The 24,400-nt window shown below is 43.3% G+C and overlaps 1 protein-coding gene across 5 annotated transcripts in view; it reads left to right on the top strand.

The window, feature by feature from the left end:
- vwa5b2 (von Willebrand factor A domain containing 5B2) overlaps positions 1-24,400 on the top strand; it is a 171,596-nt gene that overhangs the window by 134,219 nt on the left and 12,977 nt on the right. For all 5 annotated transcript variants that reach the window (XR_009506776.1, XR_009506775.1, XM_059944199.1 and 2 more), the window contains 5 exons: positions 5,869-6,124; positions 8,072-8,407; positions 10,394-10,531; positions 13,073-13,201; positions 19,486-19,566. Coding sequence is in view for 3 of the 5 variants with exons in the window: in XM_059944199.1 (XP_059800182.1) it covers positions 5,869-6,124; positions 8,072-8,407; positions 10,394-10,531; positions 13,073-13,201; positions 19,486-19,566 (940 nt within the window). In the remaining 2 variants the exon portion in view is untranslated. The remainder of the gene's footprint in view (positions 1-5,868; positions 6,125-8,071; positions 8,408-10,393; positions 10,532-13,072; positions 13,202-19,485; positions 19,567-24,400) is intronic.

The raw sequence follows: 24,400 nt of genomic DNA, 5'->3' as shown, positions 1-24,400 counted from the left end.
GTCTCAAGGAAGGGAAAGACACCTTTACCCTAATCCGTGAACCCTATTCCCCGGGGGCACGAACCCTCTGTAAAGTCTTGCAGCTATTGCCAGAGGATAGAGACAGTAATCTGGAATTTTCTTTGGCCACTGTTTCTACAAATGAGCTCTGCAATTGTAGGGAGAGGACTCACAGTTCTGTCAAATCTCGCCTGCCACCTACGAAGCCTCAGGAGTCATCCTCGAAGGAAGGACCAAGGGGACAGCAACACCCAGACCGGTGAAAATCCCTTCCGTCCACAAGGACGGAAGAAGTCTTCAGCAAGGGAAAGACCTCACCACATTGACCCCATGACAGCTGCCTGGTACCTATCCCCTGTGGAGTTGATCGTATGCACTTTCACGCCCAGAGAGAAGCGCAATGGAGGAGTATATAAAGGAAGCTCTTGAACGGACTTCATTCAGCTCTCCATCTCACCCGCTGGTGCAGGATTCTTTGTACAAAAGAAAGATGGGAGCCTGCGGCCATGCATTGATTATAAGGGATTAAACCGCATAATGGCCAAGGATTGCTTCATGAATATAGTCTTCAAGATACTCCAAGGGGTGAGGGTATTCACAAAACTAGACCTTTAGAGTGCCTACAGTCTGGTCTGTATTAGAGAAGGTGAAGAGTGGAAGCCTGTACCTAATACACCGACTGGGCACTACAAGAACCTCGTTATGCCCTTGTGAATTTCCAACCATTTTCCAGGCCTTTATAAAATTATGTGCTCTGGGATGCTCTCTATAAGTATGCCTCTGCTTCGATGATATCGTAGTCTTCCCAATGTCCATGGAGGAGCACGTCGCTCACGTCAGGGACATTTTAAAGAGGCTTCTAGACCATAGACTTTACGTCAAGTTGGAAGGCATCAGGAAGTTCAGCTCGGTAGTAGCTCTGCTGATGTCCCTAACTGAGAAATCCATGGGCCCTTTTGTCTGGACTACCAAAGTGGAGCTTAAACAGCAGTTCACAACAGCTCCCATCTTGGTTTCTCCTAGCCCAGACCTTCCCTTCAACGTGGAGGTGGACGCTTCAGACATCGGTGTGGGTGCCATCTTGCAGCAATGACCCCCTGTGGACAGTAAACTGTGCCTATGTGCATTCTTCTCCAGCTGGCTATCCCAGAGAGAAACAATCACATTGGGAACTGAGAGCATTTTGAAGTTAAGTTAGTTTTGGAGGAATAGTGTCACTGGCTAAAGGGGGCCAAGAACCCTTTTATTATTTGGACTAACCACAAGAACTTGGCTTATATTCAGGAGGTGAAGAGACTAAATTCCAGGTAGGCCGGGTGAGCTCTTTTCATTAACTGCTTTGAATTCGTCCTGATCTACTGACCAGGATCAAAAAACCAGAAGCCAAGTGTCCTCTACAGTCATTTTGTTGAAATGGAACGAGAGGAGCAGGCTACTGCCATGTTGTGCCAAGCCAGGGTGGTAGCGCCAATTCGTTGGGGAATCACAAGCGTTGTTTACAAGGCCCAAGCCAAAGGGTTGATGAATGGTCCTCCAGATCGGCTGCTCATCCCAAGTTCCATCCTGTCCCAGACATTCCAAAGGGGAAGCTCATTGAGAATGACCACGCACCCAGGGATTGCCAGAACCCTTGACTTTATCAAGACCTGGTATTGGGCCTGGAATGATGAAAAAAGTTTGGCAATATATGTAGGCATGTGAGGTGTGTGACCAGAACAAGGAGCCAAATACCTGATCTCAAGGGCTCCTCCACCCTCTACCTGTTCTGGAAAGACCATGGGTGCATCTCTCCATGGACTTTGTCAGCAGTCTCATCGGTCTTCATGGTAATTGTCTATAGGTTTTCAAATCCTGCAAGCTCATTGCCTTTAAGAAGCTATTGTCTGTGGTGGAGATGGCTGAGATTGTTCTGGACCAGGTCTTCAAGATCCTCGGATTCCTGGTGGACATGTCTTAAACCATGGTCCACATCCATAGTCCAGATCATTTCTGGAGGGTGTTCTGAAAACTGATAGGGTAACAGCAAGCCTTTCCTCTGGATCTCATGCGCAGTCCAACAGCCAGACGGAGCGGATCAACCCTAATTTTGAACATACCTTCTGATGCTGACCTTGGAAGGACCCGATGAGTGGTGTGACCATTTAATGTGGGCAGAGGTCACCCACAGCTCCTTACAGTTTTCAGCACATGAATGTCACTGTACGAGTACCAGTTTGGTTATCCTACTCCTCTGATTTCGGAACAAGATCAAGGTTGGGGTCTCTGTGGCTGAAGATCTCATCCAAGGGAGATTTTGCTGGACTCTACCCAGAAAGTGGAGACCAAGGTGAACCAAAGAAGAAGTCAGGGACTTACTTTACAGCCTGGGCAACAGGTCTGGCTGTCCATCCATGATTTGGCCCTTCATGTGAAATCTAGAAAGTTAGCACCAAATTCATTGAACCCTTCAAAGTCCAGAGGAAAGTAAACCCAGTGGCTTACACCTTCCAGCTCCCCAAGACCCTAAAGATGAATCCCACCTTCCACATCTCTAAATTGAAAACCTAGCCCCGCCACCACACAGGTTTATCGAGGGAGAACAGGACTTTACGGTGAGAAGAGGACTCATGTACTGTTCAGTGTGTTCGGCAATACGTTGTGGACCAGGAAGGATTTGGACCCGAGGAGAGGTGCTGGGTGCCTGAAAGAGACATCATGTATCCAGCACTCAACCACGATTACCATCACCACCTCTCGGACAGGAGTCAGCCATGGGGGGATGGGGGACGTTACAAGACGCTCCCAACTACGCCATCATCTGGGATTTAGATGCTCTAACTCCCTGGAATACGGGTAGCTGGCTTGGCCTGTTTAAGAGTTCAGTGTGGTGCTGCTAATTAACAATCACGTTCTGGGCGCCAAGAATCAAGTATTTACAGAGGTTTAGCTCTCAGTCGTAAGCCTACTCGTCAGATTGTCTAGCGTTTGTTTTGTGCTCAGTTCTCCATCCATTTTGATCCCGTGTCTCAAACCTTGCTTCGGATACTCCAGTATTTGGGCCTGAAACGACCTCATCAGGGACCTTCATCACAAAAGGACCTGCAAAATGAATATCGGGAGTTCGGCAGGAAGAAACAAGAACTTGAGGGTAGTGATCTCTGGATTACTCTCGGTGCCAATTAGCAAGATCAGAAATAGAAGTAACAGCCAGGTGAATCTGTGGCTCGTACAAGGGGCAGGGATTCATAGTCTTGAACTGTTGGGGTCTCTTCTGGGTTTGAGGTGAATTGTACAAGAGGGATGCCTTGCACTTAAAGCAGGGAGGAACCAATTTTCAGAGAAATTTACTAATGCTACATAGGAGGGCTAAACTCTTCTTGGGCTCCCTGCTGGGTACAGGTATCACTTTTAACCGATGTTTCGATGACGAACTCTGCCATCTTCATCAGGGATAATGGTCAGGCATGTCTAATCTGTCTAAATTTATACCCCTATCGTCTGTCTGTCCTGGTTGGTTAGTCTTCATCCAATCAAATTTCTACTGTCCTATTTTGTTTATAATCGAATTCCAATTCTTAGTTGGAGTGGGACCTTCGTCATTGTTAAAATTCTTTTCCTCTAGTTTTATTTCAATTACTTCCTTCACCAAGCTGTTCCAAAAGCCTTTGGTGAGGCACAGTAGTTTTGTGTTTTCAAAGTCAATTCTATGGCCATTGCGAGTGCAATGCTCTGACACGTCTAATTTTTCCAGGATACCCAAATGAATACACCTCCTGTGCTCCTTGATGCGGGTTTCCACCGTGCGTCCCATCTGGTTGATATACACTGCTCTGCAATCACAGGGAATCCTGCAAATGCCAGCCGACCTGAGTTCCAGGTCACCTTTGACCAACATAAGCTGTGATTTGAGCTTCCTTACAGGTTTATGGATGGTTTTAATCCAGTATTTCATCAGGATCCTGACAACCTTTCTAGAAACAGTGGAATATTCGTAAGACAGGGTTCCTGGTTTTTCCATCGGCTCTTTTTAAGAGCACGATTGATTACAGCTGGAATCACAGCTTATGCGGGTCAAAGATGACCTGGGTCTCAGTACGGTTGGCATTTGCCAGATTTCTTGTGAATGCGGAGGAGCATATATTGGCCAGATGGGACACACAGTGGAAACCTGGATCAAGGAGCACAGGAAGGATGGACAATGGGGGTATCGATACCATGAGACTCGACACGCCCAGGCATCATCCCTGATGAAGATGGCTGAGTTTGTTACTGAAATGTCGGTTAAAATCTGTAAAATCTGTACCAGGTGGAAAGTCTGAGAAAAGTTTATTTGTCATATATGCTGGGAAAGCACGGGCAGGTTTAAACCAGATTGTCGGGTGGGTTGGGGTGGGACTCAGAGCAGGAAAAAGTTATGGGATAAAGCAGTACACAGTGTGAGACAGTCTGTTAATCAGGATAGCCAGGGACAAAGTAAAGGGTGTGAAAGAGAATACTTAATAAAACTGCATTTATTTCAATGCTCGACGTTTAACAGGTAAGGCAGAAAAACTCTATAGGTAGTATTGTCTCATTGGGCTGAAGGGCCTGTATCCATTCTGCATTGCTCTATGATTGTAGCTTTGAGGCCAGAATTCGTGATTGATCTGGTTATGAATGATTTGCAGTGTTCTGTACACAGAACCTGGACTGCACTGATGAATGAGGAAGCAGCCAGAACAAAGGTAAAGTTTGCAGAAAGAAGGTAAAGGTGACACACTGCCTGAGGGTTTCAGCCTCTGATTTAAGGCACAAGTAATTGAGTCAAAATATAAAGTTTTTTTCTCTATTGTTGACTGAATCAGTTCAACTAATTAGTTTCCATAACAGTTTGACAAGTTAAACTGGTTGTATTGGAGCTTGTAAAAAGCATTCATCTTTGCAGATCTTCTGGTAAGGCTTATCTTGTAAGTATTTCTGTAACTGTGGAGATGAAACTTCAGTTTCCAATGCAGCCCTTTGAGGAAGGGGCTTGAAGCATTACATTTACCAGCACACTTTCAACTGTAATAAATCCAGAGATCTTGCAGCCATGATTCAGTAAAGAGAATGAAATGGAGTATGGAATGAGAAATGGCCCTTCTGTAGCTTGTGTATAAATTGCTGCAATGTGATCGCTACCCACCCATTTAATTCAAAAAGCAGCTGGCCTGAGGATGGTGGTCAGGCAGCACTTGAGGAGGTGACGAGATAGGTGATGCTTTGGGTTGTAAAAGCTCGACAAATGTCCACTATCCCTTCATCTCCACAGATGCTGCCTGAGTTCCTCCAGCAGCTAGTTCATTGCTCCATATTACAGCATCTGCAGTCCCTTCCGTCTCCAGACTATTTAGTTTCCTGATAAACGTTTATGTTAGGCTGCTCAAAGATGATGTTGACTCTGGGTTCAGATTCCGATTCACTTATCACATGTACATCGGAACGTTCGGTGAAATGGGCTGATCGCGTTAACGACCAACACCAGCTGCGGGCAGCCCGCAATTACCGCCACACATTCCGACGCCAACATTGCATACCCACCACGCTGGCAGAACATGGCAGAAGTAGCAATAACAGAGCAACAGCAAACGCCTTACTTCTGTCTCATCTACCCGCTCACACACACACCAGTCCTCTAACCCCAGTGCAATCTGTCTCCGAGCCTCTAGACTTCACTGGACTCTGACTTGCAGACACTGGGCTTTCAACTGTCCCAGGGTATTAGATATCTATCTAACTCAGAGAAGAGTACAGTAAAGATTGCCTCTAATTTATTTACGTTTTATACTGGGCTGCGAAACCATGCTAATGGTTCACTTATCCAGGTCAGCTATCCCAGTGGGGGGATGAAATTCTCTTATTCACTTTCAGGGCTTCCTTGGAATTGACTCTGCTTCAGATGAGACAAGCAGAAAGAGAAAACTGATGGCGCAAGCAGCCCTTTCTGGCCGGAGTTTTTCGTCACCAAATGGCCAATTGGATATGCATTACCTGCGCAAGGCATTAGAGAAGGTCTCCACAGCAAAGTCTCACAACTGGTCCATTGGAGGAAGAATGAACGACATCGATCACGTATCACAACAATTTCAGGCTGACAGTAGTTCAAGGAAGAGCATCAATGATTCCAGTAAGTTTTCAGAGGTAAACAGCGACTCTAAGAAGCTGAGGTGCTCATTTAATGATTTCACAGTTGTTGTTGAAGATTTAACACATTTTTCTCAAAGTTATCAAGAACTTCTCTGGTGACCTGTAATATTCCTGAGCTAGTTAGGTAAGAAAGGTAAATTTTCATTTTTATTTTACTTTAGCGGTACAGCGTGGAATAGGCCCTTCTGACTCTTCGAGCCATATTGCCCCAGCAACCCTCGACAAACCTGATTAACCCTAACCTAATCACGGGACAATTTACAGTAACTACTTATCCTACCCAGATCGGCTTTGGACGGTAGGAGGAAACCAGAGCACGAGGGAGAAACTCACACATTTCACTGGGGGCCATACAGAGACCCCTCATACAGCAATTACTTAGAGAATGGTGCCAGAATTGAACTCTGACCTCCAGAATGGCCCAAGCTGTAGTAGTGCCCAACAACGTACAATATATCCATATTATTTTGATTTTGAGGTTTGTATTGTATGTGATCAGGTTAGTAGTTCTGCAATAAATTCCCGAGTGACCTTGAATGCAAGTGGGATCTAATGTACTTAGGTAGTAATTAAGAATGGATAGAGCTTCTGCTCTTGTTCTATATCCAATGATCCTTGAAATTGTGTATACAAACAAGTACTTTCATTCAGAAAGGCATTAGATTTAACTGGAATAATTTCTATTTTGTGAACCTGTTCACCATCTAAAATATGTCCATACATGACTGATGGATGATTGCACTGCATTCAGTAATTCTACTTCAAACATGTCCTTGGCATGGAGCACCATAATAAAATCTACCTAATTAGAGAACAGGTGATTTTTTTTGTAGTAAAATACAGTAAATCATGTAAACCCTTGCATTTCTAGTGAACGTACTTCACAAAGCGAGGAAAGGTCTGTGTCTTTGCCACTGCTTTCTAACTGTTTGACATTGAGCTAACTGTGCACTGTAGGGTCTGTTACCAGTGGTGTTGCTCACTTGACATTTGGTTCCATTGTATAATGAAAATATTTTGAAATTCCATCCATGTTCTTTTCTGATTCAGCAGGTTGAAATACTTGCAAACAAAGGGGGCACTATACACTTGTTAGACCACAAGAAATCACGTCATTAGAGTAATATAAAGCAAACAAAACAGAAAGACAAATGTTTAATAAGATAGTATACAAAAGCAAAATAATATCTGTACTTATCCAGTAAATGCACTGATCTATGCAATGCCAGAGGAAACCAGAGATCCAACAACCTTTCACATAGCTTTCTCTGTTTCTCTATGCCTTTGGGTCTCTGTGTTAATTAACAGCTTCCTGATGAACATGGATTTGTATTCCATGGAGAAGATCAGAATCAGGTTTAATATCACCGGCATATGTTGTGAAATTTGTTAACTTTAAAATAAATAAAGGGTTAAACACCAGATAAAGAAGGAAGCAAGAAAACACATTAAACATAGAAGCAAGCAATAACATAATTGTCTCTTCTAGCAACAAGAAAGCCTGCTCTTTACTAGAAAATTATTCACTAGGTTCAGAGAAGATCAAACTGTATAACTCACATTGGCATGGCAAGTTTCACGACCCCAGCAATTGTGATGCTTTATGAGTAATCTCTTTTCTATTTCAGGAATCATGGTTGCCAATTTGCACAGAGCAAACTGTTATGAATGTATATTGGGATGCATTGATCAGAACAGTGTTCATTTTCTCCCCTGATGTTTCCCTGTATCGTACCATAGCACCTTTTATGCCCACCCGAGAGGATGAACAGGATTTCAGTTTGAGATCTAAGCTGAAAGACCGCACTTCCATCATTCCACCACTTCCCCAGTTCTGCACTGGATTATCAACCTATATTTTAGCGCTTAAATGTAACTCATAAACTGGGATTCTTATTTCTGAGTTTGTCCATACTTTTCCCCGTAGATACTCTTCTGTTTCAGGCGGGGACTCCAGAGTGGGACACATTCTTCGATCCTGAGAATCTCTTCTTGCCGGTGACCTCGGATGAGTCGGGCTCGACAGAAGTGAACGGCACACACACAATGCAATGCAAGTCAGTGATTCATGGTTTAATCGGGGGGAAGTCAGTCACATGGGAGGCAACGGCCAACCTCTCCTCCCTCTACCATGCTTCGGTTGAACAGGAGGCACCGTGCACCCCTGAAAACCCCTGGGCAGGGATCCTGCATCAGTTGACTGTGCATTCAGTCATCAGAGACTTTGAGAACATGGCAGAGAAAACAAGTGATGTTGAATATGGTAAATGTATTTCTAGCATCTTCATACATAAAATCGATCAGGCTGCAAATTCCATTCCAAAGTATTGCTTTTTATTTGCTAATTAAGAGTTTTGTAATTAAATCAGTGGACAGTTGAAATATTCTGTCATGTAACTCCTTGGACATGCCTTCCTGGATTAACATCTGCTTCTCCTGCATAACTTAGCCATATCAGAGGAACTGGGGCGATCAGGTGAAAAGAGAAAAGGGGCAGAGGGGAAGCAGCTCACCTGAAATTGGAGAGTTCAGTGATGGTGCTGTCTCTGATCTATTTACCTCATTCGTCATATTGTTTCTTGCAGTGGCACAGGGTTACCTGTAGCTCAGGATTCTATCTGGGAGCTTTCTATACACAGTCAAGATCACTGATCCCCCTCACTGCCTTAGATGCCACAGGGTAAAGTTCCTATAAAGCCCAATATCGTTCCCAATGAGCAATATGGCAAAAATGTGGCTGATGGGATCTTGTCCTCTTGCAAATGACACAGGTTCTGTTTCAGCACGTGAACCTCGATGTTAACTGCCTCAATGCAGTTTCAATATGCTTTTACTGATTTCACAATATTTTCTGAGAGCTTGTTTGGGTTTTGGCATCATAGTTAGTACAACAAAGAGAGATGAAACTTAATTCCTAAGCAGATATACACAGTCTTTTCCCACCAATATTGATGATACCAGAACTAGAAATGTTTAAGTGCGAAGGGCAAGAAGTGTAAGGGCAGCATCTTCAGCCAGAGGGTGGCGAGGGTGTGGAACAAGCTGTCAACAGAACTGGTGGATACAGGTTCAATTTCAACATTTACGAGAAGCTTATTCATTTACTTAGAGATACAGCATGGAATGGGCCCGTCTGAGCTACTGGGTCTTACCTCCCAGCAATCCACCGATTTCAACCCTAGCCTAACCACAAGACAATTTACAATGACCAATTAACCTACTCACCAGTACATCTTTGTCCGGAATTGAACTCCAAACTCCAGCCGCTGAACTGTCATAGTGTTGCGCTAACTGCTACGCTACTGTGGTGCCCATGGATAGGTACTTGGATGTGAGGGCCAGCGAGGGCTATGGTCCAGGTGCATCTTGATGGGACGAGGCAGAATAATAGTTCAGCATGAACGAGGTGGGCCGAAGGGCCTGTTTCTGTGCTGTAGTGCTCCAAGAGTCAATGGCTCTCAATCCGTCAAACGCTCATCTGTAATGTATAACGTATAGATGACACTGCTATTGCAATATTGTAGTTATACACATGCGCTTTACTGAAATGCTAAACCTTGAGTTCAGGAGGAGGAATTGACAGGAGGGTGATTTAAAGGGCCCAACTACATGCAAGCTGTAAGTGGGCAGATGCCAATGGAGAACATTGTCCTGGAATATTCATGAAGACTGGCTGCTTGAATTCAGAGATGTCTGCATTGTATAATGGTGGGGAAGGCTGTGTGCGGGGATAGAAACCAACCAAACTGATTATTGCTCCTTATGTCCATTTTTTGATGTACAATCACCCATGGGTCATTTGGTACACACATTGTCTATGGCCATCATCCACCTGTGGGGGAAGTAGGGGCAGGTCGGTGGGGTTGGGGGTTGGGGGTTGGGGACAGTAACGGTGGTGAATTGGGAATAATAAGAAGGCCTGTCAAGGAAATATTGAGCAGTCTCCGTTATCACTCATTGATTATTCTCTTAGCAAAATGTTGAAGAATAACAGAGAAGTCTTCACAACATTTTTCATCGACATTTATAGCCTTAAACTATTCAAACAGTATAGCACTTTGATTTGAGCACCATAAATGCAAAGAAGATTGAGCTCAATCATTTAATTATCATAATATGTTAAATTAAGAAATTTGGTGTAATAGATCTAAATCTCACAGAAACTGTAGTTTACCGGTTAGTGGAATAGTATAACAGGGTAAGCTCAATCAAGATTTAACAAAGTATTCTTTTGTCTCATTTTCTGGAGGTCCTTCTGGAAAATATTGTCTGAAAGCTATTCAGACCAGCAGAGCAAGTAACAGCATGTCCATCTACACAACTGTTGTGCCAGTGAACGCTGCCACTCAGGAATCATTATCCTCCTACGTGAAAGTTCGAAACACAGGTAGTGTAAATGTCCTGAGCTTTTTATTCTCTTGGACCGTCAGTGTTGGCCAGTTCTGTATGAAACTGTATTACCAGCAATAGTTCCAATGAAGTTGTTGTTGATCATCTCCTCCACCTGTATTGTGTGCTTATATTGTTATTCATCACTTCTAGAAGACCAGGTCTAATAAAATGATCATTGGAAAATCAATAAAGGAGTAAATGCTGGAGATCTGAAATTAAAACAAAGTTTTGGAAACACTCAGCAGGCCAGGCAGCAATCTGTAGAAAGAGAAACAAGTAACCTTTCACATCTGAGACCCTTCATCCAAACTGTTTTCCTTTCCACAAGTGCTTCTGAACAAGCTACCTTATTTGTTGGAGTTATCTGTTCAGGACCAAAATGTTCTGATGTAAATTTGGAAATGTTCTTCCTGCATTGTTATCACTAAACATGCAGCATAATTGAGTGCAGTAGAGTACCATTGTTGTCACTGCTCTACACTGCTTTCAACATCTCTGACCATGAAGTAAGTTCTAGGCATCTCTTTTTAATCGGCTTGGATTACAATTTGCGTAGTGGAAGAAGTTGCTTTACACAATTTCATATCAAGTATTTTGTAGCTAACCACTGTATATACTGTTACCTTGTAATTAGAATCTTATTCACCAAAATTAACAATGACCATATGAACTTCTTCTGTTGCATTAGTTGGGAGTGGGTCATAGTATTGAGCAGTGGGGTGGAGGGAAGTGATAAATATTGTCTAGAAAATTAGATGAAATGGGAGTTAACCCAATATATCATGGAAACTAACCCCAGATACTTCACACTTCAGAATGGATGCTGATTTTTAGAGAGATTTAGTAAGATTGAAGAAAAATGCAGAAACCTATACAGAACAAGGGATCCAAGCAATAGGCCATTTGGATTCAGAATTGGCTTGCCCATTGAAGACAGGAGTAGTGGTCAATGGGACTTATTCTGCTGGAAGTCTATGACTACTGGTGTTCTGTCGGGATCCATACTGGGACCACTGCTGTCTGTGAGATATATAAATGGTCTGGATGTAAACATTGATGGGTTAGTAACTTGGCAGATGATACAAAGATTGGTGATGTTGTGAATAGCATAGAAGACTGGCAAATGATACAGTGGAATATAGATCAGTTGCAGATATGGGCAGAGAAGTGGCAGAGGGACTTTAACCTGGCCAAATGTGAAGTGATGTACTTTGGGAGATCAAATCTACAAATAGAGTACTGTGTTAATGGCAAGACCTTAAAAGTGTTGAAGGAGAGAGGGATCTTGGGGTACAAGTCTATAGCTCCATGAAAGTGGCGATACAGGTTGATAAGGTGGTGAAGAAGGCATATGGCATGCTTGCCTTTATTAATCAAGGAACTGAGTTGAAGAGTTCGAATGTTATGCTATAACTTTATAAAACTCTAGCTAGGCCACATCTGGAGTATTGCATTCAGTTGTGTTTGCCCCATTATCGGAAAGACGTTGAGTCTTTGGAGAGGGTGCAGAAGAGGTTGCAGCCTGGTTTAGAGTGCATGAGCAATAAAGAGATGTTGGACAAACTTGGGTTGTTTTCTCTGGAACAGTGAAGGCTGAAGGAGATATGGTAGAGGTTTTTAGGATTATGAGAGGTCTAGATAGATTTGAGAGGCTGCATATTTTTCTCAGGGTTGAAATGTCTTATACCAGAGGGTATGCATTTAAGGTGAGAGGGTTAAATTCAAAGGAGATGTGCAAAGTTATTTACATGAGGAGTGGCAGGTGCCTGGAATGCACTGCCAGGGGTGGTGGAGGAAGCAATGTGTTCAAGAGGTGTTGTGGGCTCAGGAAGGCTTAGTTTAGTCGGGCATTCAATTGACTTGTTCAGAACAATATTGTGGGCAATGGGATCTGTTCCTGTGCTGTACTGTTCAATGTTCTATATTTTGCAATCTGAAACCTAAAACAAAACAGGCGAATTTTTGCCCTGCCTGAGTCATTCCAATAAGCTATTCTCACCAAGACAGTTACCTAAAAGCAGACAGATGGAAATAGCAGCAGCTGCCTTTGTCCTGACCATACTGCCTCAGACAGCCCATTGATTGAAGCTTTCATTCATTAAGACTTTCTGTAGTCAGCATTATTATGTGGAACCCTTGGCATTTTATGGTATTTTAGTTACTAGTATATCAGTGGATCTAATAATTTATGTAAACTGACAAATAGAATTCATATCAAAAACAACATATCACAAACCTTCCCTTTTATACACACTGGCCCTCCCTCCTTTCTCTTTAGCTTAATTTCTAATTTTTTCCTGCTCTGTTGAAAAGGCAGTTGACCTGAAATATTTTTCTCTCCATAATCCGCCTGACTGGCTGAGAGTTTTTGATTAATTTCAGATTTCTATCATCCGCAGAATTTTGCTTTTCAATTTTATATATATTTTATATTCATTAATGTAATATTTTGTGCTGTCACGCAAATTTGCACATAGTTTTATTAACAGCACCAGCCTTTCTGCTTGGGTTTTATGGAAATCCCTTTTTCTTTAAGGAGCCAGAGTAAACCAAGCACGAGGCTCATATTCAGGGAGCAAGAGGCAGAGAAGTTATTCTGCCAGCCTGGTCCGGACGCCCCCAAGCCATGATTCTGTGGAACTGGATGATACATTGGGTTCTACAGGTAATGGTTGTTGTCCTTTTAACCTCTCTTTTTCCAGATCTTTCTTTCTGGCCCTCTGTATACTACTGTTGGGTTAGGGTGTAGAATTGTTACTTCTCTTGTAACTTTCCAATGCTTGTTTGTATTTTTATAGAATCACCTACCTGTAACTGTTCAATTAATTTTCCAGCAATTACAATACAGTTGCTTCTGTATTTTTCTAAAAGCGCCTTTGCTTTCAGTAGCAGGTGTCATGCAACTTGAATCTGCCTATTTTATAGATAAATTGTTATCACTGGAATTTTGTTCTCTCTAGTCGGAGTATGAGACGGCCACAACTACTTTTTTCCTTTGTCTTTCTTTGGTACTTGTTCTTGTAACATTTAATGAAACCGCTTAGCAATAAGTTTTCTGCCTCATTGCTGACTTCTGAAGACCCCTTTGGATCACAAAAGCATCTGACCCAACATCAGAGACATCTCATGCAGAAGTCAGAAGTCATCTCACGTTGTTTTCTTTTCACTTCCATTTCATTGTGTGTTTATTGGATACATGTCATTTTGTTCAGAGTTCCTCTACTGCCATTGTTTAATTCAGCACAAAGACCGAGTAGTGGACACTTAGTCTTCATTCTGAACGTTGACTGTCCTTGCCAGCAAGCTCAGATTGGAAAAGATTCCATGACACTCCCCATTCATTAAAAAATCAGAGGAGTTCCCTTGGTCTCCTCGTCAATAACTAGCTTTCCAATCACGTTAGTGTCTGAGCCTCTCTCGATCATCATTTCCGATGTTTGGCTCCCGGGAGAAAGGGGTGGTGAAGTAATCCATTTCTGGGTTGAGGAATTTTGTTTCTTGGGAGGTCCTGGGAGGAAAGTTGCCAGATCCTGGGAATGGTGTGGTGATGGTGGAGGGAGCCTGAATGCAGCCTATTTACACTGGTGTTTCCATGAGTGCCTATTGTTGAAACTCTGAACAACATTCTATCCTTGTGCTTTGGTCAGTTTCATGAAATTTCAGGAATCTCTAGGTAATGACATTGATTCTTTTTCTTTATAAATCAACATGGATATCTTTTCAGATGTACAGAGTAGTCAATAACCAAGCAATTTTGTGAACATTTAAAATTACTTTTCTCTGAGAGGGCTGGGGCTTCCTTTCTGAAATGGCTTGATAATCAGTGTATCCTTGATTCTATTTTGGATGCAATGCATTCTCCTATTAAAGGACACTATAACATTACCTTTTATTAGCAGTAGAAATGAGGAAGAAAAACCTTTCTGTGCTTTTCTGATTATAAACATTAGCTCACTCTATTAATCAAATTTGGATGAGACTAGAACTAGAGGTCATGGGTTAAAGGTGAAATGTGAAATGTTTAAGGGGAATGGGATGGTCGTGAGAATGTGGAACTAGCTGCCAGTATAACTGGTGGATGAGGGTTCGATTTCAACATTTAAGAGAAGTTTGGATAGGTACATGGATGGGAGGAGTATGGGGAACTACGGACTGGGTGCAGGTCAATGGGACTTGAGAGAACAATAACTCAGCCAAAGGCCTTATTTCTGTTCTGTAGTGTTCTATAACTTTAAAACAAGTGATTGTGCTCATAAGCATCATGTGCGTGAGTTGTGCTTGTGTGCTTGTGTCATACGTGTGTGTTGTGTGCATGCATTTATGTGTGTAATCCATGTGTATGCACTAGGTGTATGGATGTGTGTAGATAAGATGTGGCTTCCTATGTGTTTATAGGTTGTGCTCGTTGATAAAGTTACTGCTGATCTGATTGTTACCTCAGCTCTGCATTCTTGTTTACCTTCAGTAACCTTTCAACTCTTGCCCACCCCATCTTAGCTATCACAGCCTTCTAAGGAAGGGAGCTCAAAGGTTCGTTACTCCCCGAGGGGAGAGAAAATGTTTGCTTCATCTCTCTCTTAAGCAGTTTGATTCCTTATTTTTAAGCAGTGATCCAAAAACCTAATTTCTCTGATGGAGGAAAGATGATTTCCACATCTACCCTGTTAAAATTCATCAGTACCTTACATGTTTCATTCAAGTTCCTTCTCACTCTTTTAAACTCCAGTGGATTGAAGCCTAGATTCACCAGCTTTTCCTTGTATGACAACCTGCCCATTCCACATATTTTTCAGCTATAGCCTATCTGAATACTTCTAACGCATTTACAACCTTCTTCGAGTAAGGTGACACTATACACTGTCCTTCAGTGCTTTCTGTCGTATTGACATAAATACAGAAAATGCTGAAAATTATCAGCCGGTCAAACAGCCGTTGCAAAAGGAGAAACAGAGATACAGTACTTGCTTTGTCCTTTCACCACTACCCTCTTAACAATTTAAAACTAATCTGGTTTCTTTCTTCTCTAGTCTGACAAATCAGTTTTGACCTAAACATATTTTGCATCAAACTGGAAAGGTGGTGAATCAAGTTGCGGAAATTGGGGATGGTAGAAATTGATGAATAGTTTAAAAGGAGTACCTTTAATCATATCAAGTCAATGTTGCCAACATGATTCCATTGTTTATTTCAGAATTTTGGCATCTACAGTTTATTGAACTTCAGTTGGTCACACCAAAGCCCTTTACAAATGCAGTACAGTATAACCTTCTTACATCATATTTAATTTCGACATTAATTTTGGGGTTTCCTTCCTCTGCCATCAATGCTGCCCTCAATCGCATCTCCTCCATTTCCGGCACATCTGTTGCAATAACAGGGATAGGGTTTCCTTGTTCTTACATCCCTATCCAGCAGATTATGTTCTATGACTTTCGCCATCTCCAACAGGACACTACCACTAATCTCATCTCCTTGTGCCTCTCCACTTACTGTAGGGATTGCTGTCTACGTGACTCCCTGTCCACTAGACCCTCCCCACTGACCTCTCTCCTGGCACATCCCCTTGCCAGCATGACAAGTACTGCACATCCTCCCTCACCATCTTCAGGGCCCCAAACAGTCCTCCCAAGTGAGGCTACACTTCACCTGTGAGTCTATTGAGGTTATCTGTTGTATCTGGTGCTTTCAGCGCGTCCTCATCTACATTGGTGAGACCCAACGCAGATTGGGGAACCACTTTGTCAAGCACTTTTGCTCGGTCCACTTTTGATTTTCCAGTGGCTACTCATTTCAATTTGACTATCCATTCCCATTCTGATGTCTTCCATGGCCTTCTCTACCGTCATAATGAGGCCACACTCAGGTTGGAGGAGCAACACATCATATACCCTATGGTAACCTCCAACCTGATGGCATGAACATCAATTTCTCTAAATTACAGTAATTTCTCTGCCTTCCCTTCTTCTCTCTTTTTCCAGTCTCTATTTGGTTTCCCACTCAGCCCTTCTCCTCACCCATCCATCATCTCTTTCTGGCTCCCTTCCTCCTTCCTGTTAGTTCACTGTCCTCTCCCATTAGATTCCTTTTTCAGACTTTTACCTCTTCCACTGATCCCCTCCCAACCTTACTTCATCACTACCTCCCACCTACCCATCTTTCCCTCCCCTGGACTCACCTATCACCTGCCAACTTGTACTCCTTCCCCTTCTCCACCTTCTCATTCTGGGTCTGCCCCATTCCTTTCCAGTCCTGATGAAGGGTTTCAGCCTGAAACACCAGCTGTTTATTAATTTCCATAGATGCTGCCTGACCAGCTGCATTTCTTCAGCATTTTGTATGTGTTGCTCTAGATTTCCAGCATCTGCAGAGACTCTTCTGGTTACCACATCCTCCCTGTTTGTCATAACCTGCACTGTTCACAGTAAGTGTAGTCAACCAATGTTTTGTAACAACATGACATCCCAACTCGATGTCTTGGTAGATGAGTGTGAGCATACTAAATGCCTTTCTTATTTATCTATTTCCCTGTGTCTTTGCGATATCTTCAGATGACATGAAAGCTCCTAATCTCCATACCATTTACTCTTTTTATACATCCTAACTGAATTTAACTTCTCTACATTCCTGACCTTACACTTGTCTGGATTAAGTCATAACTATATGTGCTGTGTGCTGTGCGCTGCTGGTAATGTGCTTTGCACCTCGGCCCTGGAGGGGCACTGTTTCATGTGTGGTTGAATGAGAACTAAATCTGAACTTAAGCAGAGCAGACTCAATGGTCTAATTCTGCTCCTATATCTTATCGTCTTGAGTTCCATCTGGCACCACTCTGTCCATCTTTCCAGCTGATACACATCCTGCTGTGTCTTTAATCAGCATTCTTTGCACTCTACAACTCCATCATTCTTTGAGTCATCTGAAAGCTTACTGATCGTACCCTCTACACTCTCATCCAAGTTATTTATATATATTACTAACAGCAAAGATTCCAGCACTGCTGCACCACATCAGTAAAATTCCCAAATCACTACCCTGTGCCTCCTATCACCAGCCTATTTTGGTTCTAGTTGGAAAGGGTACAGAGGAGATTTACCAGGATGCAGCCTGGTTTAGAGAGTATGGATTATGATCAAAGATTAAAGGAGCTAGGGCTTTACTCTTTGGAGAGAAGGAGGATGAAAGGAGACATGATAGAGGTGTACAAGATATTAAGAGGAATAGACAGAGTGGACAGCCAGCACCTCTTCCCCAGGGCACCACTGCTCAGTACAAGAGGACTTGGCTTTAAGGTAAGGGGAGGGAAGTTCAAGGGGGATATTAGAGGAAAGTTTTTCACTCAGAGAGTGGTTGGTGCTTGGAATGCACTGTCTGAATCAGTGGTGGAGGCAGATACACTAGTGAAGTTTAAGAGACTACTAGACAGGTATATGGAGGAATTTAAGGTAGGGGGTTATATGGGAGGCAGTGTTTGAGGGTCGGCATAACATTGTGGGCTGAAGGGCCTGTAATGTGCTGTACTATTCTATGTTCTAGTTTACGAGATCCCTTGTGCCTTAAACTTCTGGACCACTCTGCCATGTTCTTCAGGTTCTCGGGAGCCCACAGCTCCAGCTTGCTGCTCGGTACAGTGCCCTGGTGGTGGTCATTTTTCAGAAGTCCTCTCTCCTTTCCAGTTCCAAATTCAAACCATTTCTGGGAAAGTTTCACCTTCCCCTCATCTGGCCCCACCTATTACCTGCCAGCCTGTACTCCATTGCTTCCCCCACCTTCTTATCCTGGGCTAATCCTATTTCCTTTACAGCCCTGACAAAGGGTCTCAGCCTAAAGTGTCATTGATGCTACCTGACCTGCTGAATTCCTCCAGCATTTTGCACATGTCAAAAAAAATCTGTTAAGCTTTCAAAAATAATGAAATGATAAGCTTCTAAACAACAAAAATATTACTATATAAAGGACAGTAAACAGTAATAAAAACTAAATCAGATCAGATTTGGTGTGACAACCCTTTGCCTTCAAACAGTATCAATTCGCTTGGGTATACCCTCATGCAATTTATAAGAAAGTCAGGTGGTAGGTTGTTCTAAGCATCTTGAAGGACTTGCCACAGTTCTTCTGCAGAGCTTGGCTGTCTTGCTTGCTTCAGCCTCTCCAGATAACCTCATATAGTCTTGATGAAGTTGAGGTCAGGGCTCTGTGGAGGCCACACTATCAGACCATAAGATATAGGAACAGAAATAGGCCATTTTGCCCATCGAGTCTGCTCTGCCATTCAATCATGGGCTGATCCAATTCTTCCAGTCATCCCCACTCCCCTGCTTTCACCCCATACCCTTTGATGCCCTGGCTAATCAAGGACCTATCTATCTTTGCCTTTAGTACACCCAATGACTGTCTGAAACCATATACAAATCTAGGGTGCCTATGACTTTTGCACAGCATAGTACACTGTGCATTGTGTTTGGGTGCTTGTATGTGTGCATACATATAATGCATGTGTGCGATGTTTTTATGACAGTTGGTTGTATAATATTAGCAGTCTTGTCCTGTGGCCTGAAGTCAGACAAATGACTAGACTGGCAAGTGTGTAGTGGATCGGTGTAACCTATAATTGTGGCAGGATGGTAGCCCAGCTAGTTGAGCTGCTGTCTCATAACTTCAGCTACTCAAGTTTGATCCTCACCTCTGTTAATGTCTGTGGAGAGTTTGCATGTTCTGCCTATGAATGCATGGACTTTGGTGCTCCAGATTCCTCCCACAAAGATGTGTGGGTTGCTAGATTAATCCACCTGTTGTGTAGTGGTAGAACTGATGAGGAACCATGCGTGTATGTGGGGCAGGGGTGTGGAGGATGAAATTGGAACTGGGTACTAGGAGATTTGGTGGGCTGAAGGGCCTGACTTTGTATTGTCTGACTTTGTGACCCAATGATTGTATTTCTGTTCTTTACAGGAGTGGACGAAATTCCAACGACACCAACCAGTGTGGGATCTTCATCATCCTCTGGGTGGGAAAGGCAGAGTGTCCCAGATGGTAACTAGTTCTTTCCTGTTTCATAACTCTTTTGGAACAATTCACATCTTTTGTTTTAGATCTTTACAAAGGTATCAGTGACTGAGCTTCTTGATAAGTTAATATGTAGCAGTGTTACAGACACAGTGAAATTAACTGGGCATACTGAAAAATGATTTATTATTTTGAATACTATAGATACACAGCACATGGAATTTTTAAGGGTTTTTCATCCTTGTGCTTTGAAGTAAAACATAATAGGCCAGATATGCCTCACGTTTACTTCTCTCAAAATGTCTGTGGCCGTGCTTACCTTCTGCAGCTATCTTACTGGTACTCCTGCAGTCTTTCCATGTGCCCGAGCAGTGCACAGGGGATGATGGGGCTGAAGGCTGCAGAAGCCATGACAAAAGCCCCTCTGAACTGCCCTGCTGGGCCTCTCACACCACCTGGTCTCCAATATGTTTTGCAATGTACTGCTGTTGCACAACAACAAATTTCATGATATTTTGTATGCCAGTGATATTAAACCTGATTCTGATTCTGATGTGTCTTTAAACAAGGACAATTATAAGCAATTAATGATAAAGTTTATAATGAAAAAAAGCATAATTCTTCAAATGACACTCTGCTTATAAAAATATAAAGCTGTTCAAATCACACCCTACTCACAAGAACAGACAAACGTAAGAAATAGGAGAAGGAATCTGGCCCAGTAAGCCTACTCCATCATTCAATACAATCATGGCTGATTGGGCAATGGACTCAGCTCCACCTACCTGCTTTTTTCCCACAACTCCTAATTCCTTGGCTATTTGGCAATTCTACCAAACTGTGTCTTAAATATATTTAATGTGTTAACCTGGGCAGGAAATTCTGCAAATTCACTAGTCTCTTGTGAAAAGTTTCTCTTCATCTCCATCCTAAATCTATTCCCACAAATCCTGAGGCTATGTCCCCTAGTCAGGGGGAAAAAAATCCTATTTTTATCATATCTACCCCTTTCTTGATGTTATATTTTTCTACAAGAAGCCCTCTCGTTCTTCTGAATTCCAGTGAGTATAGTCCCAAGCAACTCAATCTCTCCTGATAGGTTAACCCCCTCATCACCGGAATCAATCTCACGAACCTCCTCTGCTCACTTCCCAAGCCAGAGTATATTTCCTCAGGTAAGGAGACCAGAAGTGCACACAGTACTACAGGTGCAGCCTTACTACAGTTGCAGCACAGCCTCCCTGCTCTTAAGTTCAATCCCTCTAGCAATGAAGGCCAACATCCCACATGCCTTCTCGATAATCTGTTGCATCTTTAAACCAACCTTTGCAAATCTTGGATTCATGTTACAAGCACACCCAAGTTCCTCTGCACCATTTCAATCTGTCACCATTTAAATAACAAACTGACCTCCTACTTCTGCTTCCAAAGTGGGTGAACTTGTGTTAAGTGTTGTATTCCATCTGCCAGACCCTTGCCCACTCTCTATATCTCTCTGCATCCTCTGTACAATTTGCTTTCCCACTCAGTTTAATACCTTCAGCAAATGTAGATACCCTGCACTCAGTGTCCTTGTCCAAATTACTAATGTACATCATGAACAGTTATAGGCCCAGTAAAGAACCCTGTGGTCTCCACTTATCACTGACTGCCAGCCCTAGAAACACCCATTTATCCTAATTCTCTGCCTTCTGTTGGTAAACCAATCCTCTATCATATTAATACACTACCCACAACTCCATGTATCCTTATGGATGAGCCTCTTATGCGGCACTTTATTGAATGCCTTCTGGAAATCCATGTGTACAACATCCATCCGTACCCCTCTATCCACTGCACTCGATATATCTTCAAAGGACTCCAATAAGTTTGACAAAACAGGAAAATTAATAAATGCAAAAGCCATCTGGTCAGTGTAAAGCATTATGAAACAGGCTGTGACCCCATTGGGAGGTTAAATGTGGCACCATGTGAGTCCCAAGTATGCTCCATACTTGCAAACTGTAGCCCACACCGCAGAACTCTGAACACACTCACACACACATACAGACACAGTAAATTCTCAGTTTACCAACCTACTGTTAGATGTGACAACCTTCAAGACGAGACAACCCAACAAGCTGTCTCTCCTCTCAGCTGGATGGAATAGCTTGTGGTATTCCAGAGAAAAGCAGAGGAGTTATTCCCAGTATCCTAGTATCCCAGCATCTATGTACGTGAGGAAGATCCAACATTACAGGGAGAGAGGAACAAAGGGACTTGTTTCAGGTTGTTTGAAGAAAGAGCTAACATTGATAGAACGGGTTGGTTTCTGCTGTGCGGTAGATGTCTGATCTTAGATTGAATCTTAAACTTGCAGACGGTGCCACCTGCTGAGCCTTGCAGGCTCCATTTCTGAGTGAAGCAACATCAGCGTTATATTAACAGTCACCAAGGCACCAGTGATGTTAAAGTACAATAAAATACAACACACTCCTCCACAATTCAGGTGACATGAAGTTTGCTGCTTTTGCCCTCTTCTGGAAACCTAGTTAATCTCATCTCAAGTAAAGCAAATGTACACGCCCTGTGCAGATATTGTGACTTCTAATTCTCTAAATATTGCAGACTCTGTAATGATCAAACTTTGTCTGCAATACTTACCGTGGAACCCTGCTGCCTTACCCAGCACCACTGGAAGCAAGATAGAGGAGAACCTGCGGGTGCTGGCAGTTCCATGTGCAGCGCTGGTAGGAGAGGAGGGAGTGTGTTTGGGAGTGGTAGCTGGTGAAGCGTGGGGGGGATAGCTGCTGACTTTGTAACGGTACACTCTGGTAGGAGAGGAGGTAGTGTGTTTGGGAGGGGTAGCTGGTGAAGCGTGGGGGGGATAGCTGCTGACTTTGTAATGGTACACTCTGGTAGGAGAGGAGGGAGTGTGTTTGGGAGCAGCAGCTGGTGAAGCGTGGGGGGGGATAGCTGCTGACTTTGTAACGGTACACTCTGGTAGGAGAGGAGATAGTGTGTTTGGGAGGGGCATCTGGCGAAGCTTGGGGGGGATAGCTGCTGACTTTGTAACGGTACACTCTGGTAGGAGAGGAGGTAGTGTGTTAGGGAGGGGCAGCTGGTGAAGCATGGGGGGGATAGCTGCTGACTTTGTAACGGTACACTCTGGTAGGAGAGGAGGTAGTGTGTTTGGGAGGGGCAGCTGGTGAAGCATGGGGGGGATAGCTGCTGACTTTGTAACGGTACACTCTGGTAGGAGAGGAGGTAGTGTGTTAGGGAGGGGCAGCTGGTGAAGCGTGGGGGGGATAGCTGCTGACTTTGTAACGGTACACTCTGGTAGGAGAGGAGGTAGTGTGTTAGGGAGGGGCAGCTGGTGAAGCGTGGGGGGGATAGCTGCTGACTTTGTAACGGTACACTCTGGTAGGAGAGGAGGGAGTGTGTTTGGGAGCGCCACATTCGGCACCCACTGCGCACTGATGGTGCAAGGGGTCAGTGTTTAGGCTGATGGATCGAATGGCAGTCAGGACAGCTGCTTTATTGGAGCTGGAATTGGTTTGTCACTGTCACATGTACTGAGATACAATGAAAAGATTGCCTTGCACACTGGTTTACAGTTCAGGTTATTACACAGTGTATTGAGATCGATTCATAACAATGCGGAATGAAGTGTAACAGCTACAGGCAAACAGTAAGGTGCAAGCTACTGTCGTATCCTAAGTCAATAGTGAACATTCCCTCTTCTGGCTTCGTAATAAAAGAATCGATGCCCATCTTAATATCAGTGATCTTTCATTTCTATGGAAATGAAGACAGATTGTGCTGGGTTTCTGCCCATGCAGTAATTTTGAAATTCACCACCAAGGTCTAGATTGAAGGGATTGAAAATTCCTGGTGTGGAAACGTCCGATGAGCAACAGAGCAGACCACAGTTCAGCTACGTGTTTGGGTAATGTGTGTACGTTGGTGTGAAATTACCCCGTAGGCTGCTGAAACCACGCCTGAGCTCTGCAGCACTGTGAACACACAGAACTGTTTTTAATATCTTACTTACTGTTAAATAAGATATTATTGTCAGGAGCAATTAATGGAATTAGTGTAAATTAATTCCGTTCATATAGCTACCATAAATATTCAGGATTTAGGAAAAGCAAAAAAGTTCTACAGATAGTACAAAGGTGAGTGGGCAGACACTGTGAGGAGTAGAAAAGAGTTTGCAAAGGGGTATTGACAGATTATGGGAATTATACTGGTGCTTCAGAAGAACCTGCCTCAATAGGTCTTGTCCAGTTACTGTTACATTCACTGAGACGAAGTGCCTTGAGAGGTTAGCGACGAAACATGTGAGCTCCTGCCTGAGCAGTATCTTGGGTCCGCTCCAATTTGCCTACCATTATGAAAAGCTCACGTCAGATGCCATTTCATTGGCTCTTCACTCAGTCCTGGAAAATCCTGACAGCAAAGGTGTATGCATCAGGATGCTCTGAATGGTTATCCAGTCAGTTTGGATTGACAACCGCATTTCCTCCATAATATCCATCGGCACTGGTGCACAAAGCTGTGTGCTTAGCCCTCTGCTCTACTCGCTCCATACTTTTGACCGTGAGGCTGGGCACAGCTCCAATGCCATATTTAAGTTTGCTGACTATACCACTATCATTGGCCAAATCAAAGGTGGTGATGAATCAGAATTAGGAGGGAGATTGAAAATCTGGTTGAGTGGTGCCATAATAGCGACGTGTCACTCAATGTCAGCAAGACCAAGGAACTGATTATGGACTTCAGGAGAAGGAAACCAGAGGTCCAGGAGCCCCTCCTCATCAGGGGATCAGAGGTGGAAAGGGTCAGCAACTTTAAATTTCCTGGTGCTCTCATGCCAGAG

Source organism: Hypanus sabinus, chromosome 2 (genome assembly GCF_030144855.1).
Source record: "Hypanus sabinus isolate sHypSab1 chromosome 2, sHypSab1.hap1, whole genome shotgun sequence".
Lineage (NCBI taxonomy): Eukaryota > Metazoa > Chordata > Chondrichthyes > Myliobatiformes > Dasyatidae > Hypanus > Hypanus sabinus.
Note: the sequence above shows the minus strand (reverse complement) of the source record. Positions and strands in the feature narration are given on the sequence as shown.